Below are 24,988 nucleotides of genomic sequence, written 5' to 3' on the forward strand. Positions count from 1 at the left end.
TTAGGTCTCAACGCAGCCTTTCCAAAACAGGAAAGAACACAGTACACGCTAAAAATATATATAAATAATCTTCAATTGTTCAGTGTTGTGTTTTGATCAAGAATCCAGGTGCACACCCTGGTAATGAACACCCCACAACTTCTCTCTCTCTCTCTCTCTCTCTCTCTCTCTCTCTCTCTCTCTCTCTCTCTCTCTCTCTCTCTCTCTCTCTCTCTCTCTCTCTCTCTCTCTCTCTCTCTCTCTCTCTCTCTCTCTCTCTCTCTCTCTCTCTCTCTCTCTCTAGCCAGTGGCCTGCAGGGGTCTCTGTATTCCATGTTCTGGGAACACATGGTATACCCCAAATTGTATTTTCTCTCACACACAAAGGCCAGCAGGATTAATACTGGATAGGACCGTAATCACCATTCAACAACCTATGTTTTGTAAGCATAACAAATATATGACTACACGGCATTTGTGGCAGTAACTGCACATCGAGGAACAGAGAAACACTGGTCAAGTTCTTATCATTTATTATAACACATTCGGGTGAGAATCTTCAAAGGGCTGGGGGGAAATAATCAATTTTATGCAGACATACATACTGTATGTAGCATGGCAGAGGGTTGGTTTGACTCATACAGACTAGGACATCAATATTGACGACCTTCTGCGCCATTCATGTAGGCTTTCACACAGCAGTTGTTTTGCACTATGTTTTCAGATTGCCAACGTTTTACGTCAGTAAACATCTTGCACATAAAGGATGCCTAGATAAATGATTCATACAGCTCACTGTTTCGGAGGAAATATTCATGCGCTTGGTGGAAATAAAGACAGTCCATGACATCAGAAGCAGATCATCTCACAGCTGCTGGGGACACTACGATGACTATGACCTCATTTTTATGTTTCCTCTCTCTCTCTCTCTGTCTCTCAGAAACCCCATATTCATTGTGTTAATAGCTGTAATACTTTCCCTGCAACACATTGTACACAGAGACAGTTTGTTTAAGAGAGAGGGGGAAAAAACATGTTATTTATGGAAGTACCCTGAACTATTATCCAGTAAACAATGTCTGGAACAAAGTTTAACCTGAACAATAAAAGCCGTTAGATAGCAAATGACTGGGGCTATGTAGTGAATTGATTGCAGTAATTAAAAAGCTCGGCCAAAGAGAAATGATTAATATTAGGCACCGACTTCACTGTCAGGCTCCCTGAGCCTCAGATATCTTCTGCTGCCAGTCTGCGTGTGCTTGTGTGTGTGTGTCTGTGTGTGTGACTGTGTGTGTGTGTGTGTGTGTGTGTTGACATGCAGGCATGTGTTTGTGTGCATGGATGAGTGGGTGCGAGTGTTTTTGTATTTGTGTGTATTGTTTTTGATAGGGGTTTCCGGGGTTGATAACAGTTAATGGTGCAGGGCCTCCTCAACCTTTTGCATCTGTTCTAGCTCTGCTTAATTAGGACTGACAGAAGAATGGCCTCATCAGACGGACAGAGCCATAACTTCAGTTGCAGCAGCTTTCCCCGTTGACAATTGTTCAGTAACATTTAGCATTTAAGAAGAAGTCATGCAGTCCTTCCTGGATGCTCTGGCTTGGGTTATATTTGTTTTCTCACCGGAAAAATAGTGTGGATTTTATTGTTGTTTGTCTGCTCTTGAAATTCAAATGAAAGGCATAGCAACTACATTCACTGTATAGGAAAACCATGTCGCTATGTTAATATGTCCTCAAAATAGACTGACGGGTGACATTTGTTGCTTGTCCTAAGGATTACCAGAGCTGAGTTTGGGGCTTTACATGTCAGTGATTGTAGATAAAGCTTCAAATCAAACCCATTGATTCCACTGCTGATTGCTCCCAGAGACTGTCAGATTGAGCTGCATCGCTTTTTTATGATTACTTTCTTTTAAAATTCATGCATTTCACTAGCACTCATGCTGTCCTTTGCTCATTTCTCGCAAATGTCATTTTTACTCAACATGTATTACTTAAACAATATTTTCCCACTTCTCTTTTTAATGTTTTTGAATCTGTGGGTTTTTGAATCCACTGGTTTCTGCACATCGATGATCAGGTCTCATGGATAGATAGTCTTCCTCAGAGTAATGTTCAGTTTGTTAAAGCCACACTGGGCCGCGTTCTGACCCGGAGCACAACAAAGAGAGGTCATTACTGTATTCCAGGATCATCTCGACACCATCCAAGACATCTTTCCCGAGGTAGCAGACAGCTTTTGGTGATGTTCACTACTTTCCTGCCTACCTTGACATTCAGCAAGCCTCACACGCAGCACTTCCTACAACCAACAGATAAGGAGGAGGACAGGCACTGGAGCTGAGGAGTAAACAACACAAACACATGTAGTATAGACCAATGCCAAATATGTCTGCTGTGTGTGTGTGTGTGTGTGTGTGTGTGTGTGTGTGTGTGTGTGTGAACGTCTCTGTGTTTTTCCTTTGGGCTCAGGTAAGCTCAGACAACTCCCATTTCTGCTTGACAGGGTTTCTTTTTGCTTGCAATTCTTTTTTCCCAGCCCCCATTTATTTTTAAATTATTGCCTCATGTTTGATCTAAAACATTAAAAATGGATGTCATTTTTTTAAAAGAAATTAATATCACAAATACAGATCAACCCACCATCTCAAGCAGTGAGGGGAGACAAATGCACAGGAGCACAAAAACACTGACACATCAAGTCATAATTGAGACAGCGTCGGGAGTCGATGAAAAGCCATTTCCTCCACCGAGCAGGTTAACTGGATAACGTCCACAGCAGGAAACCTTTGTCTCCGTGGGCCATCGCCAAACGTCTGATTCACACGATTGTCAGGTGGTGTTCATATCTCCCAACATGTTGGCTTGCTTTTATGAGATTCGGTGACTGAATGGCGGGATGATCTATTGAATCGGCTCAAAGGGAAACTCCTGTACAGCAGATGTACTGCAGCTTTGGCTCTTGGTCGCAATTGAAACACACTGAAAAGAATGACACTGAATAAGGGGGGGGGGGTATGAAATTCTAAAAATCAAAATATTTGAATAGTTTTCTTCGTTCAATGAAATATCTCAAACTATGCACAAGTGATAGCAATTTCTTGAGAGCTGAAATGGGAACTATTTAAGACTCTTTTCCCCCCCGCCTCTGCGGGTGTTGCATTGGTGTGATACTAATGGAGCTCATTCCTGTTGACATCATATATTTTGCAACTATAAATGCACCAAGAGCTAGAATGTGTTAAAGAAGGGAACAGTTGCCGGTCGTGAAATATGTGCAACAGCAGCAAAGCTGGGTGGCTCTGTTGAAGGTCAGTTTACAAACACCTCCTTCTGTCTGACCTGGAGCTCTCCATGTCCTCCATCACTGTCGAGCACATAGTGGATGAAAAGCTTCCCTGCAGGAAAAGAACCTGATGCAGAGTGGCAGACACAAAGATTAAAAGTGAATGTCATTCATTGTGGTCACAAGTCCAAATGCCATCTGATAGTATGCTCTCATTCACAGAGGATGAAAAAAAAAACTAACAGTTTCCAGTCTCCCTTCAAGGGGCTTTGGTCATGCTGCGTTTTCATTTTAATCACTGAGCTGCAACGATACAGGGAATAAGAGATCTCCAGATTAACTCAGTCCAAGAGCAAACTCAGAGTTATTAAATCTCAATAGCTCTCAAGCCAAATTAATCTCCGCAAGACAAAGCACATCATTTCATATCATTTATTTTGGAGGAGAGAAGCCTTCTTCGTTCTTCTTTCATTTATTTCCTGGGTAGCCCTTTTAAGGGCTAGGAAAATTAGGGCTACACTTTGCATTACATGCAGCGTAGAACTCTTTACACCTGAACAGAGGCTTTTGGTGTTAGTTTAGTGGTTTATGGTAAATATTTTGCCATCACTTGCCCTTCGACTGATTAAAAACAAACCCTTTTGTGAGGAAATGCGGTGTCTCCTTATTCATTTATTTATGAGTGTACTGTGGAGGGCTCGTGGGGTTTAGACATCAGAAGCATCAGTCTTCAGCCCTCATGCAGGCTCCATGTGGCGCTCATCGATTTTAGCCCTTAGGTGCTGAAGTGCCCCATCAATCAATACAGTAACAAGTCTTCATTTATACTTGAGAAATGTTCTGTTTCCATCTCAGTGGGCTCGAGGCTCTGGTGTTGTTGGGGGGTACCAGAGAGAGGAGTCCATATCTGCTCTTTGCAGATTGTTCTAGCACACTCTGGACCAAGCACCTCTGATTAAATTAAAGTATCCAACAATCCACCTATAATACAAGCCACCAATTTACTAAGCCACAGGCAAATCTCAACGACTAACATGAGGGCGCACACACGCGCGCACACACACACACACACATATATAGCTCAAGCACAACAGACCAGTTTCTCATCATGACAGAACTAAAAGGCCACATGTTAACCTCTCTGCTGATAAATACAGTCTCACCTCAGACTAGTATGATAATACTGTGATTAAGTCACCTTAATCACATATTTCAATGGTATTGATGGGGCTTTGCCAATTTCTCAGGGCAGACAACACATTTCCACTAAGGGGAGTTTTGCGTACCATTGGTGGTACCACAGTCGGAATCGTTTCATCCTATGGTATTACTGCGCATGCGCGGTACAATTTTTGGTCACTAAATTGCACTACAGTAGGACATATGGATATGGCAGCGAGCGCATATCGTCCTAACGCCGTATCTACCCCACTAAAATGATTAATGTAACTCAAACTCACTCCATATAAACGGGCGTTGGTGCTTTATATATAAGCACGCATATTGTGAAACCAAGTAAAAAGGTGATTACCTATATTGGCAAACTCGCACAACTTTCTTTTTTTTTTAGTCATCGCCAACAACAAATTATCTTATTTGGTTTACCTCAACACAGATGTGACATAGCAGAGCAGCTGGCAGTGTATCAAACATCTCGGCAGTGGGCCGTTTGACTGATTAGATCTTCAAGCCCGTGATTTAGCCAACTGATTTATCTAATTGTAGCCTTATGCAACGATGTCAGATCTGCTCCAGTACAACTGAATGGAGGTACACTTGACCGCGTAGTCATACAGTCCACCGTCCAACAAGGTACGCACCAAGACGCACACACACACGATGTCAATGAAAGATTCCCCTTTAACAGTTTGACGTTGTTTTATTTATTTATTTATTCTTTCTCAGCTTTCCATCCTATATAGTATTGACGTTGCCTAGCCGGGGAGGAGTTGAGCGGCGCTTCTTATATCGTGTTTGGTATGGTCCGCTCCTCCCCCATCCTACGTTTCGCTAATGGTAGTTTCTATGAGGAGAAGGTCAAATTGCTCCGCATGTCCGCCGCTGTGTAGCCGCGCCACTGCGACGTATGCCGCGCGCCCCGACGGAGCGGTGAGACGACCAGCCAGCGTTTCCGTGTTCCCACACACACGTCCGAAGCCGCCCGTCACATCATGACCTCAGGCCCCGGTGTGAAAGTAAGTAGGCTACCTACCGCCTGGGCTCTTGTTGGGACAAGCTCGTCCGGAGGTCCGGCTAATTTGGGTTTTTTTTTTAAGTCTTGGCGATTCGATGAACAAATCGTGTTTCACCGATTGATCGGTGTTTTTGTAAATTGTTTGAAAGTGCAGCGTGTTTTTGTTTTTGTTTGTTTTGCCCCCCCCCCCTCTCGGATGCAGCGTGTCGACCATGATGGGATAGCGGCATTTGTAGGCTAATGTGAAGTAGTTGTTGTAAGGACGCTGATGAAATAGGCGGCGGTGCAATACCTGGGCAGCTGGATTGAGGAGGGCAGTTCAGGTGGCGGGAGTTTGCAAGTGGCTAGGGTAAATCAGAAAGAGAAAAGAAAGAAGACGTTTTGTATTTCATTTGTGGAAATGTGGTCGAATGCTGAGCAGCTCCTGGTTAAAGGACGCATGTCTGTGTCGGCAGCGTGTGTATCCACTATGTCGAGCAATTGCACGGGTTTGACGCACACACACCTGTAACGTGTGTTGGGTCACGTAAAATGTTAAGATGTTTAATCAAAGTTGCCGCGTTATTCCCAAGTGTATGTATGAGGTGTCGAAAGTTCACCGCTCAGCAAATAGCATTTTGGCAGGGAGTGAGGATGAGGCTTAATGAAATGAGTCATCATCGCACATGCAAAAACTCCTGCAGAGTAGGCCTGTAACGCCAGTACATAATTAAACAAGGCAATTGTTTTTGGGAGTGGGGGGTGGGTGTCAAAACTGTATCTGGTTGTGTCCCCTAGGCTCAAACTGTACTTGACTAAAATGTCGTAAATGCGTTTAAATGGATGCAATATCATATCAGCAACTATCACCAAGAAATGGCAGTTGTTGCTTCAATTAATGAGATTGAGTGCCACCTGTTGAGAATTCAGTTCCTTGTGGGAGTAAGCAACATGTGTGACTTCTAACATAGTTAAGGTAAGTGGTAAGGTATTGTAGCGAACTCGGGGGACAACGCAACCACAGGAACTGCCGCGGCCGGGAAGCGAACCTGTATCGCCCGCACCGCAGGAGACCTCGCTAACCGCTCGACTAAAGAGTCAGACCCGCGAGCCCGCGGCCAGCGTGTCTTCTTATCCACGCACGTTACAGTATGTACACGCATGCATATCTCTTCAATTATGACTCTAGTCATGCAATTACCTGCGATCTTGCTAGTCTTGATGGCACCTCAGGCATGCTGTCATAAGTGAGTGTTCACTTCTGCCAACGGATGTATCTTGATGAAACCAAACTTATTTCACTTACTCAAAATTATTATATGTTATTTAAAAAAAGAATGCAAATAGTTGATCAGATGAATCATCTTCCATTTATTTTGCAAAGGCTTCCCAGATCAAGTTTTTGAGAAAATGCCCTAGCATTACGACAGCGTGGAAATGTACGATGATGAATATGTTCTACTAAAGGACTAAAAGGAAATTTGTGTTTTACCATTACATCTGTGGAAGGCTCTAAAATTATGGGTTATTATAAAAGCAGCATTTAGCCTCATCTTTCTCTCTATCCTCATTAATGCTCACACAGCAGCGAGGCAGAGTGCAGAGCCTCACCGCTGCCCTGAGGACTGCAGACAAATAGTGTATTACTAATACCCGCTCCAGTGTTTTGAAATGATTGTTCCCTTTCCCCTAGCAGAAGGGTTTTGAAATTAGGTAGAAGGGCTTCCCCTTATACTCGAAAGAGAAGTGGTTCCTTCGCGGATAATCTTGGACAAAGTGCTTTTATGTAGATCTACAGTAAGATTATGCGGTTGGAAGGACAATAAGTGGTTCCATGGTGGTTTCTCAGTGGTTCATGGTTTATAAGGGCATCTCTATAGTAACATTCATACTGAGCTATTAATTGCTCTGTGTGGACATTGCTACACAATTATTGCAATTCTTTCATAACTATCTGAAATATCTCAAAGAGACCACAGGGAGCTGCAAGTTATGCTGGTAGTGAAGGAGTGTCACCATCTGCCTGTGGAATCTAATTGGCTGAAGAGGAATGGGGGAGTAAGATGTTGCGGGATGTTTCAAGGTCATTGAATGTTGAACTTTGTGAGGAGAGATTTGTATGGTATCTTAAAAGATCTATTTAGCACTAGAACAGGGTCAGTTTCCTAACTGGTCAAATGTTCCTTAATTTATGAAGTTGTACTCTGCACACTGAAGAAGGCAACAACTGAAACGTCTGTGCTTTTTATTTTATCCTCTGCATATGGAAAAAAATGCATGAACAAATCACGAGAATAGAATACGAGTTGTAAGCTTATATTACTAAAACTGAACACTTCATTAGAATCCAAATACAGCCTTTATCAACCTTGTAGTGCACTGACGACTTTTGTCAAAGTCAAAACAGTTATTTTTAAATTGCGTGCAAACAAAGCTAGGTTTATTAATGCCACATTTTTAAGATTACGTGAAAAGACGCAGAACTTTTTCCAACATCGCATGCTTTAGAAATTGTTATAAAAGATTCCCTGTCAGATTTCCTATTTGTTAGGGGAAAACACCATAATTGATAACAGGATTTTCTGTGCTGTTTACCTAATTTACACTGATGAGCCAAAACATTATGACGACTCACAAGTGAAAGGAATAGTGCTGATCATCTCCAAACAAGGGCACATGTCAAGGTCTGGGTAGATTAGATGGTAAGCGAACAATCAGTTCTAGTAGTCAACATGTGGGATGCAGGAGAACTGGGCAGGAGTGAAGACCTGCGCGACTATGACTAGGGCCAAATTATTATGGCCAGATGACTGGGTCAGAGCATCTCTGAAACGGCAAAGCTAGTGGGGTGCTCCCGGTCAGCAGTGGTGAGCACCTACCAACAGTGGTCTGAGGAGGGACAAAGTGTAAACAAACAACAAGGTGTTGGGCGCTCATCGACTGTCATTGAATTCACCAGATCTCAGTCCGATTGAGTGTCTGTGGGATGTGCTGGACCGACAGGTCCGGTCCACGGTGGAAAGGTCTGCTCCTAATGTTTCTGTGCCAGATACCACAGCACACCTTCAGGGTCTTGTAGAGTCCAAGCCTCGGCGGGTCGGCCAACAGCACATTAGGCAGGTGGTCATAATGTTTTGGCTCATTAGTGTATGTTAGCAATGTTCTGTGAGTGATGAAAATCCCAAAAAAAAAAAAAAGTTATAGGTTTATGATCTAGAGCTGAAATTCTCATTTAACTGATATTCTATTAGAACAGGGTAAACAAATGGTCCCTGACACTGACCAGTGGCTGTGTATATGTGATGTGATGTGAAGTAGATTAAGAGATTTAGTCAGTAACTTTTTTTTCAGCTGTTGTTGTTATTAATATTTTTAATTCAAGACCTCTAAATTTTGTTTGGGGGCATCATTGTATTCGGTTACCAAGTATTTGCCTGAGAGATGGCAATGGGCTCTGAGACATACTCAGTGATTTGTTGCCCTCTGTTGTGATACCAGGAACTCGGCTTAAAAACGTTATCTAACTAATAGATCAGTCATTACTCTTATATTTATACATCCTGTACAACCCAGTAGCTTCTAAACTTTGCATTGAATATTTTGTTTCAGTTTGCAAAAAACAACTACAGGTTACGTCTATCAGACGTAACCTGTGATCCCATATCAACTGTGCTAACTCAGTTGATGCCTTACTGATTCACTGTGTGCAGGCCTCAAGGTCTATCTATTTAAAATACACAGAAGGTTGACGTGTTATCTCTGTCCTTTCTGAGTCATTTTTATCTCTTCTGTCGGGCTCTCTTTCTGGTGTCACCATCTAACTGTGCTTATCTCGCAAGATACTTACAGAGGAATAATTTCCCTCCACCAGTGTGCTCCATAATAAACGATGTGTAAACAATGGAAAGAAATGGCTTGCAGCTTTAGGTTATAGCCTACTTGATAGTAGTGGGGAAACGGTCTGGATTCATAATAACCTTACCTACAAACGGTAAACAGCATCATGGGACGGGTTGGAGGATTACAGAGGATTTGCCATGCTAAGCCACAGGAACCCAGCCCATTGACCCCCTCTGTCTTCCCCTCCTCCTCGCAGCAGACCAGCTAACCACCCTCCTCCGCTCCCCCACTCTGGTCCACATGTCCCGTGATGATGATCACAGGGAAAGTACGTGGTAAAGTGTTTAACCCTGCTTCCCTTGATTTGCACCGAGAGCGGTGGATATTAGTGTGTCTTCTCTCTCCCATTGCTTTCGCACCGTTACGAGGCAGTCGTTTGTGATAAATCAAAGCAAGCGGCAAATGATGACCGAATAACACTTTTTGATGCAATATCAACACTGAATATCGAACTAGCCACCTGGGCACGTTTCCATAGCATTTGCTCCCTGCAAACATAGCGATGATAATATGATAACCAGCTGACGTAGATCAACGCTCTGCTTCACAGAAGTTGATGAGACGGTATATTCTGTTGCCTACCAACGTGGAGATTGCCAGTTCGAATCCCCGCGTTACCGCCGGCTTGGTCGGGCGTCCCTACTGACACAATTGGCCGTGTCTGCGGGTGGGAAGCCAGATGTGGGTATGTGTCCTGGTCACTACACTAGCGCCTCCTCTGGTCAGGGAGGGGGAATTGGGGGGGGGGCAATAGTGTAATCCTTCCACGCGCTACGTCCCCCTGGCGAAACGCCGCACTGTCAGGTGAAAAGAAGTGGCTGGTGACTCTACGTGTATTGGAGGAGACGTGGCAGTCTGCAGCCCTCCCTGGATCGGCAGAGCAGCAACCACCAGAGCAGCGACCGGGATGGCTTGGAAGAGTGGGGTAATTGGACGGGGAGAAACCCCCCCCCCCCCAAAAAAAAGTTGATGGGACGGAGCTGATGCTGTCAGCAACGCCGCAGTATAATTTGGCCCCATCATTTAAATGCGATGAACATTGCCTCTGGCTCCTGTTTTGGCCGTTGTTCAAATACGGGCTGAAATAAAGCACGGGAATCCAGTCGTTTTTGTTTTACCTTCGGTGTGCATTTGTCTCCGTCAGCCTAATGTTATTCAGTGAAATGACTCAGCAGGGAGCAGTCCTCAACCTGACTGCATACATATCTTTAATTCAAAGTGACGTTGTTCCAGTGTTGGTACGTACCTTGCCAAGAGCTTCTCTGCAAAAAAACTGAGGCTTTATCCCCCCCCCCCCCCACTGGCATCCTCATCTTTCATCTGAAGACAACAACGCACATAAAAACCTTGGAAACTTTGACAGAAATAGACCATCCCAGGAAAGCAGAGGGTTTATTTTAGGTACACAGCGAACATAGTTTTGAGACTGTATGTGATCTTTATTCTTGGCACGCCTTCACTTTTTAATGCTGCGTAGGTGTGATCATTAATGACGTGCTGTAATATTTTACAATCAAGCTTGGTAAGGGCAGGTGTTTCCTTTTGAAGTCTCTTGCTTTACAAGTACATTTTAAACAGCCCATTGGCTTAGAATAGCTAAAGAAACCCACCAAAGCTTCAATTCTTTTTCTTTCCTTTTTTTTTTTTCATTCGCTCTTTTTTTCTCCCCAATTGTATCTGGCCAATTACCTCACTCTTCCGTGCCATCCCAGTCGCTGTTCCACCCCCTCTGCTGATCGGAACGCCCAACCAAGCTGGAGATAACACAAGGATTCGAACCGGCGATCCCTGTGTTGGGAGGCAACGGAATAGACTGCTACGCTACCCGCACGCCCTGCTTCATTTCTTATAGATGTTATGTACTACACACACGGCATCCTACGAATGGGTCTTGAAGCTTGGAGAAATTATGCCATCATCGTAAAATATGCTTCCTCATGGAGGGGCGCTGATTAAAAGCATGTTCTGTTGTTATAGCCATCCCATCGTTTATGATTTCTCTCACACTTTTTATGGTGGTTTTAAAGGGTTTGCTCTCTTGCCGTTCCTTTTGCAGAATGCACACTTAGCAAGTACCACTTGCTACAGTTTATTTCTACTCATTACTGGACTGAGTTCAGATATTTTAACATAAACATTTTAAACTCAGTCATTGGTTTCATATTGTTTAGTAGAATTTCTAATCCAGGGAACATTTATCATCTTCCATATTTAAATCTCATTGCTGAGACGTTCCCATAAGCAAAAACTGTGGCAATAATATTACCCAAGGTGCTGTGCCATTTGACAAAGATATGGCTGTTATGACTCAGGCTAGAATGAGCTGTAATGAGGGCTGCGTGCAATTTTGTACATTTCTGTGGTGAGATGGGACGAAGTACAATATGAGCAGCTCATTGCAGTGTTTCTCAAAACATATTTAATTGTAACTATCATAACTTCACGTGCTTAACGGGTACAGCTGAAAAGGAATTTAGAAAAGTTGAATACCCAAAGAGTTAAAAGTTATCGTACAAATGATAGTAATTTTCAAGCAACGGGATGTTTTTGGTCTGAAAAATCACCCACAGTGACAAAATTTACATAACGATTTCTCATTTGGCTGTCAGATGCTCTTATCCAGAGCAACCAAACAATGATGCAATTGACCTCAGGCATATTGCAATGGTCCTCCGGGAGAGACGTATAAGATGTCCCTGAGGAGATAGCTGTGCATTGCTGCCACCAGGGAGAACATAAATATGAGAGTCAAAGATGACAGTGAGGATGTTTACTCGTTGCTCAGTAATTGACTAAGCATTTCCATAATAGCATTGTGTTTCCTGCTAGGCTAATGTGACCCCTATTAGTTCAGGAAATATACTGTAATCAGGCTTTGTGTGCCGCCAGACTCAGCCAAGGAAATGAAATAGGGAAGAAGTAGAGATGAGGGGCTGGAGGGGAGAGATGTTTAACAATGGTGAGGTGTAGACAATGAGTGGGACAAACGGGGAAGAGGAGAGGAGAGAAGCGGATGAGTCATATCACTGCAGCAGTCCACTCCCTGAAAGAAGTGCCACTGCAGGTGGGAAATTCATAAACAGGTGATGTGGGGAAATGATGTTCCTCCGTGTTTCTTGTGCCTTTTTCTTTTGTCATTTCATGTACTAATAATGTAGTAGCAACCTACAGAATGGGTGACAAAGGAAAACCCTGAATGCCTGAACCCTACAGTGAGGGGGTCTGGGGTCTCTGTTATGCTGCGGGGGGCATTTTCCTGACATGGATTAGGTCCACTTGTTCCCTTAGGGGGAAGGGTCACTGCAGTTCAACACAACATTATTCTGAGTGCTCACCTTTATCCTATGATGAAACAGCTCTATCCTGATGCCATCAGGATGGTACCTAGTGGTACCATCGATGGTACGAGGGAGCAGCTGGGTTGGGATCACAGATTGGGTGTTTTGCCCACATCCGCAATCTTGCTGCAAAAACTGCCATCTCCCTCAATCAAGTATCCTGGTTACTTGGGAAGATTAGACAGGTGGTTTCATTCTTCCATCGTAGTACCTTAGCTGCACATGTGTTGAAAACCAAGCAGGGCATGTTAGGAATTGCTAACCACAATCTAATACTACATACATGATGTTGTAACCAGATGGAACACAGTGTAGTATGACATGTTGGAAAGGTACGTGGAGTATCAGGCTGCCATGTATTCAGCTGTGATGCATAAGACCATCAAAAAGAATGTGAAGGATTTTGGCGTCTTGACAGATGTTATAATGGTTTATTAAAGCAAATCTGTTACAAAACAAGAAAAGATGGCACAACATTTTGTTAGAACTTTTGCACTTGCATTACGTTTGAATACGTGCATTGATAATACCAAAATGTTGGGCCTAATTCTTAAGATAAATGAAAAATAGAGAACTGCAATGGTGTTTTGTCTCTTACTTACCAAGGCATCCACTGTATCGTATGAAATCGAAATTGTGAGCCCGGAATCGTGAGACGTACCGAAGTGTGAGATTTGTGAATCATCCCACCTTTACCTGATGGGAGTGGTCTCTTCCAGGATGACAGTGATCCCATCCACAGGGCCCCCTGGGTCACTGAATGGTTTGATGAGTATTAACATGATGTAAATCATATGCTATGGCCTTAACAGTCACCAGATCTCAACTCAGTTGAACACCTATGGGAGATTTTGGACCGACATGTTAGACGGCACTCTCCACCACCATCATCAAAACACCAAATGAGGGAATATCTTCTGGAAGCATGGTGTTCTTCCCTCCAGTAGAGTAGAGAGACTTGTCTAGTCTATGATGAGGAGAATTGAAGCTGTTCTGGAGGCTCATGGTGGCCCAACACCTTACTAAGACACTTTGTGTTGGGTTTTCCTTTTGTCACCCATCTGTATCTAAATCTTGTATTTTGATTCTTTGTACTGTATGAACTTGTACAAGAAATTTCCGAGGCTGAAAGGCTTTTACAAAAATATGTATTTAGCCACAGCCCCTATACATGGTTTGTAAAGACTGTGCTTTTGCTCTTACTGTAACTAATTCAGTGACTGTTGATGACTAGGTGTATGCTGGGCCAGCTAACCCTGCTTTCTGATCAATACTCCACTTCTCCCGTTCACATATTGGATACCATCCAAGGGTAGCCACTGCTGACATCTTAATTCGCCTTTGACAGTTTTGTCAGCTATTCAGAAAGTCTTAGCATGTTTAAGTGAAATTCATATCTAGAGACAGTATTGATTTACAGGCGTCCAGGTGGCATGGTGGTCTATTCCGTTGCCTAGCAACATGGGGATTGCCGGTTTGAATCCCCGTGTTACCTCTGGCTTGGTCAGGTGTCCCTACATACACAATTGGCCGTGTCTGTGGGTGAGAAGCCGGATGTGGGTATGTGTCCTGGTTGCTACACTAGCGCCTCCTCTGGTCAGTCGGGGCACTTGTTCAGGGGGTAGGGGGACCTGGGGGGAATAGCGTAATCCTCCCATGTGCTACGCCTCCCTGGCGAAACTCCTCACTGTCAGGTGAAAAGAAGCAGCTGGTGACTCCACATGTATGGAGGAGGCATGCGGTAGTCTGCAGCCCTCCCCGGATCGGCAGAGGTGGTGGAGCAGTGACCGGGATGGCTCGGGAAGAGTGGAGTATTTGGCCAAATACAGTTGGGGAGGGAAAAGCCAAAAAAAAAAAAGACTGTATATTGTCTATAATGTGAAGAGTTGTTCTCTCTCAACTGGTGACGTCTTTTGCTTGTTTTAGTGGTTGGTGGAATTGTTGTTTGCAGATGGTTGCAATGATTATAACGCTGGATCCAGGCTTACTTTGTCTCTTGTTTTGTGTCAAATAGCTCCATCAGCCCTATAAGCTCAAAGTGGGTCTACGTTAAACTGAGCACAACCCCTGTGACATTGTTATTCACGCTCAGGAGCTCTCAGCAGACGTGCGGACTTGCGCAACGGTAATACCTGCCGTCCCCCTGCCTGTCTGAGGAATTTGCCTCAGTCCATTACATGCTTGGATGCTGATATTGTTTGTCAGGATGCTCTGCTGGTCTAGAGACAATTAAGCCTAAACACAAGGCTGGGTTAATGAAGCTCGGCAGCAAAAACTCCCTCAAACAAGCTTCTTTTGCCACAGAGGTAGAATCCCAGATCACTCACTCATTCACCGGGGAGCTGAATGGGCGGACCGGTATCCAGCTTCAGTGTAGGTGTTTGCACAGTCAATAGCAAAGCTAGACAAAATGTGTCTTAAAAATCATGAGCCACACGCACATTAGATTGTATTTTATACCCCAGTGACAATTGTTGGGTCCTATTCATCATTTGGGATTCAAGCTCCATTTAGATTGATTTTTTTTTTTTATTCCCCTCGTCTGTCTCTTGCTCTTCTTCTTGTTTTCCCACTGGTTATAGATTATCCTTTCGTTTACTATATGTTGCTTGAAACATGAACTCTGGTTCGTATTTAACCCCCACCCCCCCACCCCAGGCAGGTGAAGCTGCATATATAAATTGAATCTCAAAATTGTGTTCAGATGTATTTCTGGTTATTTTTGTTTGCTACAGCCCTTTTGAAATCCGGAGGGTCCGTTTATTTATATATTGTCTGAGGCAAGCGCTGGCTTTGGTGAGGAACTGTCTAATATTTTTCAAGCCCCGCAACACTGTGACGAATGGGAGGATGTCACATTTTCAAGGGAATGGAAATGGAAATTGGATGACTTTTGAAATTGTACCGTTAAGCTCCCTGGGCACTAAATTTTCCCTCAGATTAGAGAAACCGTTCGCTTCATGAAATTAGATATTGCAGCATAACCTGATTTTTTTTTTCTCTCTGTGCAGTTACCTACAACTTTTTATTAGATTTTGTATTTTTTTTCCCTGACATACTAGCTGCATACACATACAGTGCTAAAGACATCTGCCTTTTCTTCCTCTGTCAAATGATTTAAATGTGTGTGCATAAAAATGTCAACCTCTATCACAGCCTCTTCTGCACAGAGTTAAAGTTGAGCGTTTGGTAATTTTGACAGAGCCCGAAGCTGGCAACATCCTATTTCAACTGACAGCTATGACCTTTGACCTCTCAGTGTTGTTCTTTGTACATGTAAATGGGCTTTAACATTGTCTGGAAGGTTTGTTTAATCCAGTTTACCATGTTATCAAGCGTTTGTTATACTGCAAAATAAAATGCATAGCTCACTGCTTTAGAATAATTGTAGTAGTGAGTGACATTTAACCCCCTGTGGGTTCCATGTCGGCTAAAGTAATCATGTTACTTGCATCAAACCGCATGTTCATATTTTATGCTTTGTCTGCTAATTCAGTTTTCCTGTGGCCCTCGTATTTTGATGGGAGGTACCACACTGCCATGCTCTAGGTGTTGTGTATGAAATGATGTGCGAGAGTGAGAATCTCTGCAGGTGTGTTGGCAGTGTGTGTGTGTGTGTGTGTACATGGCTGCTTCTTAACATGCCAGCCAGGACCTCCCCAGCAGTTTTAATCACCCCGTTCTCCTTTTCCCTCCTCTCCCTTTGGCCCTCCACTCATCTCATTACAGTCAGGAGAGGGTGAGAAGTAAGGCCTGAGTAGACCTCTGCATTAATTATTGAACCCGATCTTATTTTTCTGCAGGGCCCTCCTCCACAGTTGCTGATAACCTTCACATGAAAGAGCAGAGGCTAACTCTCCACCATTATACAGCTGATAGGTATAGCACAGGAGTAGAGAGAGATCCATTTTTGGAATTTAACTATTCATAGTCTATGCCGGCTAATGACCTACATGGCAGGTTTGCCTACACACGCAGATATAGTCCCCTTGGTTTAATTGCATTCTAATTGATTAAGTCCTCCCTGCTCTGATGCTTACCATATTATTAATTCCCCACCGTGTTCAAAGTGTTGTGTTCCATATTACTGGGTATCGAGGTAAAGTAAATAATTGAATTGCTTGTTTGCATTGTGTTTCATGTTGGCTGTGTTACACTCCGCTTTTTGTTTCCCCCCCGGTGCCTGGTTTATTTGAATTGCTCAGTCAGAGACTGGCTAATGGAGATTGTCAAGGTCCGCATTACCACATTATCCTTGCATCTTGAAGGCAATAGGCTTCTGTAATGCTGAAAAACTTGCATTATGTCCATCTGTCCCCTTTCCTGTGTGTGTGTGTGTGTGTGTGTGTGTGTGTGTGTGTGTGTGTGTGTGTGTGTGTGTGTGTGTGTGTGTGCGCGCGCGCGTGCGTGCATGCGTCCATTCCACAGATTTGATGTGTACATGTGTGTCCATTCCACAGATTTGAAAGCTCAACCTCAACCTCCCGAAGCCTCTGAGTAGAAAAGAGAAGACGCTGCCAAGATGTTCAGCACCAAAAGGTCAGGACAATGTCACTTTTGATCCATTCTCATCGTTTCATAAAAAAAGACTGAAAATTGCAGAAATCTCAGTGCAATTCAAAATGGCTTCAATTGATAATAGCTCACATTTCGTAGCAGCCATTTCTTTTGGCGACCAGCTCTGTCAGAAATGCTTTTCACTGTGAAAGGATACTGTTGCGAAGCGAGATGAGTGATTTCAAGTCACAACACGGATGTTCTTTTTTTTAATGTGTGTTAATTTTGAGCTTTGTGGATAAGGGCGTTAGGTCCCTGTGTACGCATCACAATGTTTTATTTTTATAGGGTTCGAAGACTGCATCGTAACAATATAGTAATTGTACTGTACGTGCAATGATTTAAAAAAAAAAGTCACGGTTTGGTATGCGTCTCAGGTCTGAGTCTTGGCTCTAAGTATCAATATGATTTCAGTTTTGCAAGTGAAAGTGTAGGTATCCGCCGGTCGCTTTCTTTTCTCAAAAGATAACTTTTACTTTAGAGATAAAGAAAAAGCAAATTATTTTTGATTTAATAATGAACTTCCAGGCCTTAACGATAATGGTATTTTTTTTTTAGATGCGAAGCACTTCATGAAACTGGCATCTGACTCACTCACAATCTGATGTTTGGTCTCACATTTAGCTGTACCATCTGCGTGGATTCAGGGGGGTGAAGGGGGGGCCAAAACACCTCCAAAAATATTTGCGAGTGCATCATAAAATAGATGCTGTTGTAAGACATTGACTTTTTTTTATCATTAACATTAAAATTCTTATTGTAAGAAAATTGGCAAAAAAATGTCTGCACCCTCGCCACTATTATCACTGTTTAGCCTCTCCCTCGTGTTCCATCACTTGGTATAGTCAATTTTAGCAGGATTTCACAGAAACGACACTGATGGAGATGTGAGACATGATCTGTCACCATTAACGTGCACAAACAAATCAATCTTTTGGTAAAAGTTTTTTTTTTAATGGTTTCTGATGTGTCAGTTTACTTTTCTTTTTTCTGGATTTTTCCCCCTTGCTTGCTTTTCTGGGTTGTTGGTATAATTCGGGTGAGCTAACCGTAGCTCTGTCTGAAGCGGTGCAAAAGCATCTATTTCACTATGTCAGTGTTAAACAGGATATTATTTAGATACGATAGAGGGCTCTATCTTTGTGAAACTGTGTACTAGCATGGCGTGCTGGCTTACGTGTGCGTGTCCAATATATTTTTGGTATTTTGGTGACCAGAGACACAAGCACAACTGTGGCTCAGTTGGAAAAAGAGTTTGAATAAGGATGAATACATTATAATAAGGTGGTGAGCTTCAAGTTCACCGACTGAATCGTTGCCTCTCATACTTTTTGAATGCACTGTGGGGCAGCATATTGTCATTCTTATGATGGATGAAGAGGGAAGCCCATTAAAATGTCTCTGCACCATTCCTCCATTAACTCCATGTATGACATCCGGCGGCAGTAAATTCTTTCCCTGCTCTGCTGCTTTCTTCCAATTAAATGCTCCATTCCTACAGATTGTGACGAAACAAAATATAGGTAATTTGAAGCAGCACACAAGAAGGTCATTATTAAACAGCCTGGATTACATAACTTACAAATTGCCTTGAGTGTTCTCACGTCATGCACAAGCCCACAAAAATAGATGGTGAACACTGTAGTCTATAGCCTGACATGAGAATGGATATTCATGTCTCAATCCTGTGACTCGGTAAAAAAAAAAAAAACTCCAATCCTGTTCCACTCACGGGATTGATATTGACATTGACTTCCATCCTACAGGAATCATGCGGGAATCCCCTGACCAGCTAGATTCCCAACCAGGTGTCAGGCTCTAGTATAGATGGTTTGTACTAGTGGATACGTCTGTCTGAACCGGACCGATATTCGCTTTGTAAAGTTAGGTTTGATTTTCAACATATCATGATTAACGCAAAATGTCTTTGAGTCACATCAAACTCAACAGCCAGATATTGAGTTTTGGAGGGGATCATGTATTTGGTCGCGTGTGTGTGTGTCTGTCTGTCTGTCCGTGGCTAATCTCGCAATTTTCTGGACCTATCGGCTTAAAATGTTTTGTTCACAGTTGATGACTATATGATGAAGGACCTCTCGTGGTTTCAGTGATTAAAAACCTTCAAAAAATGTTTTTTCTCACAATCGTCGCTCCCTCTCCTCATTCACTCTCTAACTCACTCAACCAACACTGCTTTCCGTCGCCACCCGCTTTGAGTCAACCGTACAGATGTGTGACTTCCATTTACAGTTGAATCAGACCAGGCAGTGATAGTGTCAAAACCAAAACATTGTGTATTCGGGTATGAGTCTTGAAAGTAAATGAAGTCGATTGTATTTCGCAAGCCAGCAAATCATTCACTGCTGATCTCAGCAGAGGAGAACTGGAGGAAAACTGGATGAGCACAAAATAAATCCTCTTATTCACCTCGCTGCCATGTGGATGTGCTTAGTCCCCAATGTTAAAACTTCACAATAAAATACGATTTCAAGAGTAGGGTTAATCAGTCACAGCTGGAAATTTGTAATTTATGATATTGGGCTATACAAAGAAAATCGACTTGATAGCTGGAAGTCATCTCAGTAGCTACAATAAAACATGGGCCATGGCTGAGCTGTGTTTTCCTACCATTGTTTTCTGAATGAAAGTCAATCAGCAGGGCAGCTTTTTGCCTTCATTTTATATCCTGAAAGCTACGATGGCCGTCGGGGCCAAACGGAACGGCAAGACGGACCTTTCTGGCCTTAATTTCAGCCATCTGGGCAAAACGGAACGGCAAGACACATTTGATGTCTTTTAATAAGGGTTTTGAAATTACGATGGTCTGATCTCAGTCATTTCATGTAAGACTTGATCACTTTCGAGCGAGGGTCCGCCAAGGAGTGTTGCATATTAGAAACTTTTTTTTTTCTCCATATTTTCTGTTCAATCAATTTGGGCGCTGTGCTAAAGTCTTGTAATTGCAGGAACAACACTGTTTTTGTGTGTGTGTGTGTGTGTGTGTGTGTGTGTGTGTGTGTGTGTGTGTGTGTGTGTGCGCGCGCGTGTATTTCCCTTTTCCCTGTAGGCGAAAAAAGGGGTTGTTTGTCATCAAGTTCGAACACCAGAGAAGGGGAAATATGTATGCCTGGTGGAGATCTGCACTCTACTGAGTGCACGCCGCTATTTCAGAATGTTGCATTTAGTTAGTTGTTGCTGTTGGTTTAATGATTTATTTCAGTGGGATGAATTGCATAGGCTAACATCCATTAAAACACATTTGGATAGATACTCCCACAAATCGGTCTGACTGGCACTGTTAGTGCCAGTCATTAAGGACAAAGCTGGTAAAGTATGCAGCCTAGAAAGCTACAGGCCTATAGCTCTAGCCAGCATACTGTCAAAAGTCATAGAAAAAATCCTGCTGGATAGAGTGCATGAATTTATCAACTCCACAGATAACCAGTTTGGTTTTAAAGCTAAACATGGCTCTGACTTATGTACTTACGCCTTAAAGGAAATTATTAACAAATATAGAGGCCAAAACTCATCGGTTCTTGTGTGTTTTATTGATGCTTCTAAAGCTTTTGATCATGTTAGTCATAAAAAGTTATTTGCTAAATTGAGTCAAAGAGGGGTGCCTAAATACATTGTGAGAATTCTTGCTTATTGGTATGCCCACCAGACTATGCAAGTAAAATGGGGTAATAGCATTTCAGCCAAGCAGTTGAAAGCCTGTAACACTGGGTGCATGATTGGTAATACCTTGGTGAACCATATTATGTATGCAGATGACCTTGTCATCCTTAGTCCCTGTAGCGCTGGTCTCCAGCAGCTCCTCGATATACACTCACTGGCCACTTTATTAGGTACACCTTGCTAGTACCGGGTTGGACCCCCTTTTGCCTTCAGAACTGCCTTAATCCTTCGTGGCATACATTCAACAAGGTACTGGAAACATTCCTCAGAGAGTTTGGTCCATATTGACATGATAGCGTCACGCAGTTGCTGCAGATTTGTCGGCTGCACATCCATGATGCGAATCTCCCGGTCCACCACATCCCAAAGGTGCTCTATTGGATTGAGATCTGGTGACTGTGGAGGCCATTTGAGTACAGTGAACTCATTGTCATGTTCAAGAAACCAGTCTGAGATGATTCAAGCTTTATGACACGGTGCGTTATCCTGCTGGAAGTAGCCATCAGAAGATGGGAACACTGTGGTCATAAAGGGATGGACATGGTCAGCAACAATACTCAGGTAGGCTGTGGCGTTGACACGATGCTCAATTGGTACTAAGGGGCCCAAGGTGTGCCAAGAAAATATCCCCCACACCATTACACCACCACCACCAGCCTGAACCGTTGATACAAGGCAGGATGGATCCATGCTTTCATGTTGTTGATACCAAATTCTGACCCTACCATCCGAATGTCGCAGCAGAAATCGAGACTCATCAGACCAGGCAACGTTTTTCCAATCTTCTATTGTCCAATTTTGGTGAGCCTGTGCGAATTGTAGCCTCAGTTTCCTGTTCTTAGCTGACAGGAGTGGCACCCGTTGTGGTCTTCTGCTGCTGTAGCCCATCTGCCTCAAGGTTCGACGTGTTGTGCGTTCAGAGATGCTCTTCTGCATACCTCGGTTGTAATGAGTGGTTATTTGAGTTACTGTTGCCTTTCTATCAGCTCGAACCAGTCTGGCCATTCTCCTCTGACCTCTGGCATCAACAAGGCATTTTCGCCCACAGAACTGCCGCTCACTCTGTAAAGATGGTTGTGCGTGAAAATTCCAGTAGATCAGCAGTTTCTGAAATACTCAGACCAGCCCGTCTGGCACCAACAACCATGCCATGTTCAAAGTCACTTAAATCACCTTTCTTCCCATTCTGATGCTCGGTTTGAACTGCAGCAGATCATCTTGACCATGTCTACATGCCTAAATGCATTGAGTTACTGCCATGTGATTGGCTGATTAGAAATTTGCATTAACGAGCAGTTGGACAGGTGTGCCTAATAAAGTGGCCGGTGAGTGTATGTTCTTGTGTGTGGTGTGGCGCATGAGATCAAATACAATGCTAGTAGGAGTGTTGCCATGATCTGCAGAACCAAAGAGGTCAATTATCTAAAATTTCTTGATTTCAAATTGTCTGATATAATCTTGTGGTATATAATAAGGTGAAATATCTTGAACATTATATTAATGGACAAAGACAGACGATGATGATGTTTATAGGCAATGCCACATGATGTATGAACAAGCAAACACGTTCTCACGCAAGTTTGGTATGTGTTGAGTTAGTGTGAAGATGTCTCTGTTCAGAGCATATTGTACACCTCTTTATACTGCACACCTGTGGTCAAACTACAAAAAAGCAAGCTTACAGAGGCTTTGAGTAGCTTATAATGATGCAATGAGAATACTACTAAAAAGACGGTGTTGTGCAAGTGAAATGTTTGTGGCTTCAGGAGTCGGTACCTTTCAGGCTCTTCTAAGAAATCTCATGTATAAATTTATTTGCCAGCTCAATGACTCTGATAATGTAATCATCAAGGGTTTAACTAATATAAGATTCAATGCTACATGCTACCAATCCCGGCAGTGGGACCACTGGTATAGCTGCCTTCTTATAAGACACTGATTTGCTCCATTTATGTTATTTTATTGTGCTTACTCTGTGTATTGTCTAGGGTTTGTCTTTTACCTATTTGTCTTTGTCTGATATGGACCCTGAGGCTGCAAAAAAGTATTGAATTGAATTGAATATCATCACCTAGGCTGCTACACAACAGAAGCTCATTGCACCTGGTTTGAGCCCAGACTTGGTCTGAGCTAGCATAGTTTACGTGTAATTGCAAGGCAAAATTGATATCAGAATTGTACTGCACCAACAGATCTGCATTAGCAGACCCCCAGTTGCACCACCACACCTATCTTTGCGCAGGTGAGTTCCTTTCGACCCACAAAATTATGAAATGTGCTGGCGGGAAAAATTCGCCTTGCGCCTTAGGAAATTGCCAATCAGCCTGCATTTGCTTCTCAGCTGGACCTTCGCCAGCAAGAAAATAGAGCTCGTAACATCAGCTGCTCATTGAAAATATGCAGTCAATGCTAGGCCTGCCTCCTATTACAAACTTAAGAGTTCTGTTGACAGCAAAGTCACCACGCACAAAAGTTGTTTCATGATCTATGACACTTTATTAAACAGGTAATTATTTAAAGTTGAATCTATAATAAAGCACTAAAACAAAATTACAACTTGAAGATATAGAATTCAAATTAATTGGAAATATTGATTACATGAAAAGTGGCTTGACAAAAATAGCTGTGATCAAAGATTTCTCTGCTTGTTGATTGCAGGTTCATAGTAACAAAAAAAGACCCCACGATATTTTGAACAGGTGGTAGTTTGGGAACTATATAGTATGTAATCACAGTTTTCTGTGGTTTAGGGATTGTGATGGCAAAAAGCGGTACAACTGCTACTAAGCTCAGCTACAAGATTCCACCAAGCCTATTACGTTGATTCAGGCATTCTTTCCTGTTGCTGTACATCTCCCAGGATTATCATTTTAAAATCAATTCTGTTTGATAAATGCAAACTGAGTGCTCATTTAACCTAAGTTAAATGTTAAATTGTTGCTAGTTTTCTCACAGCCATAATATGGGTGTTGATATTGGACTCTTGTGGCAAAGCTCGTGCCACTGGAGGGTCTAGAGATGGAGGATGGACACAGGGTTGGAAAAACACACAGGCTCTTTTATTTGCAGCTCCACTTACAAAGATTAAATATCTTTTCCCACTCCACTGGCTGGTGCTCAGCGGCTTCAGAGACTCCTTTCTCTCTGTCTCGGTCCTTTTCGGAGAATCTTTCTTTCTGTCTCTGTCCTTTTCCTGCACTTGCCTCCGTGCATATGTGTGTCAGTGAATCGGTCTTGGACCCAGATACCATGCATAATATAGAGAGACGCTGTTAGTTTGCACACCTGAGGTGGATCATCCATCAGCCTCACTATTCTGTCTGCTCCCTCATGGCCCCCTCCCTCTCCGCTTGCAGCCAAGGCTAAACAACACCCCACTACCACATACCCCCACCACCCAACTTAGGGCGAGGCAACATCCGGCCGACAGACCCCCGCCCTTGAGCGAGAGAGGAAATCGGCCAGAACCATTTGCGTCCCCAGCCTATGGACCACCTGGAACTTAAATGGATGTAAGGCTAGATATCAACGGGTGATCCATGTATTGGCAGCCTTGATGCGGTGGAGCCATTGGAAAAGGGCATGATCTGAACAGAGGGTGAATGAGTGCCCCAGGGGTAGAAGCAGAGGGCGCCAATCAGCCATCTGAAGGCCAGGCACTCCTTCTCTACGGTGCTTTACTTCCTCTCCCTTTCCCAGCTTGCATTAATGTAAAGCACCAGGTGGTCAACTCCCCCCCACCTTTTGGGACAAAATGGCCCCCAGTCCTCTGTCCAATGTGTTAGTCTGCAAGACAAAATGGAGAAATAAGCTAGGAGTATGGAGCAGTGGCTCCCCACAGAGGGCTTGCTTAACCCTCTGGAACACAATCTGACACTGTGCTTTTGCCATAAGGGCCCCCTTCCTCTGTTCGATCAGCTGAGTCTGTAAACAGCTTTGAAAAACTTCTCAAAACCCATCTCTACCGACTTGCTTTCCATGTAACGGGGCTGTAATTTTAACTTTTCTGTATATAACTATATCCATCCATTATCTGAACCGCTTATCCTGCTCTCGGGGTTGTGAAGATGTGTAT

The 24,988-nt window shown here is 43.2% G+C and overlaps 1 protein-coding gene across 3 annotated transcripts in view; it reads left to right on the forward strand.

Moving 5' to 3' along the window:
- Nucleotides 1-5,232: 5,232 nt before the first annotated feature.
- oxr1a (oxidation resistance 1a) overlaps nt 5,233-24,988 on the forward strand; it is a 242,236-nt gene continuing 222,480 nt past the window's right edge. For all 3 annotated transcript variants that reach the window (XM_056285873.1, XM_056285875.1, XM_056285876.1), the window contains exons 1-2: nt 5,233-5,462; nt 17,139-17,217. In XM_056285873.1, the coding sequence (XP_056141848.1) occupies nt 17,201-17,217 (17 nt within the window). In that variant the 5' untranslated portion in view covers nt 5,233-5,462; nt 17,139-17,200. The remainder of the gene's footprint in view (nt 5,463-17,138; nt 17,218-24,988) is intronic.

This window comes from Lampris incognitus, chromosome 9 (genome assembly GCF_029633865.1).
Source record: "Lampris incognitus isolate fLamInc1 chromosome 9, fLamInc1.hap2, whole genome shotgun sequence".
Classification (NCBI taxonomy): Eukaryota; Metazoa; Chordata; class Actinopteri; order Lampriformes; family Lampridae; genus Lampris; species Lampris incognitus.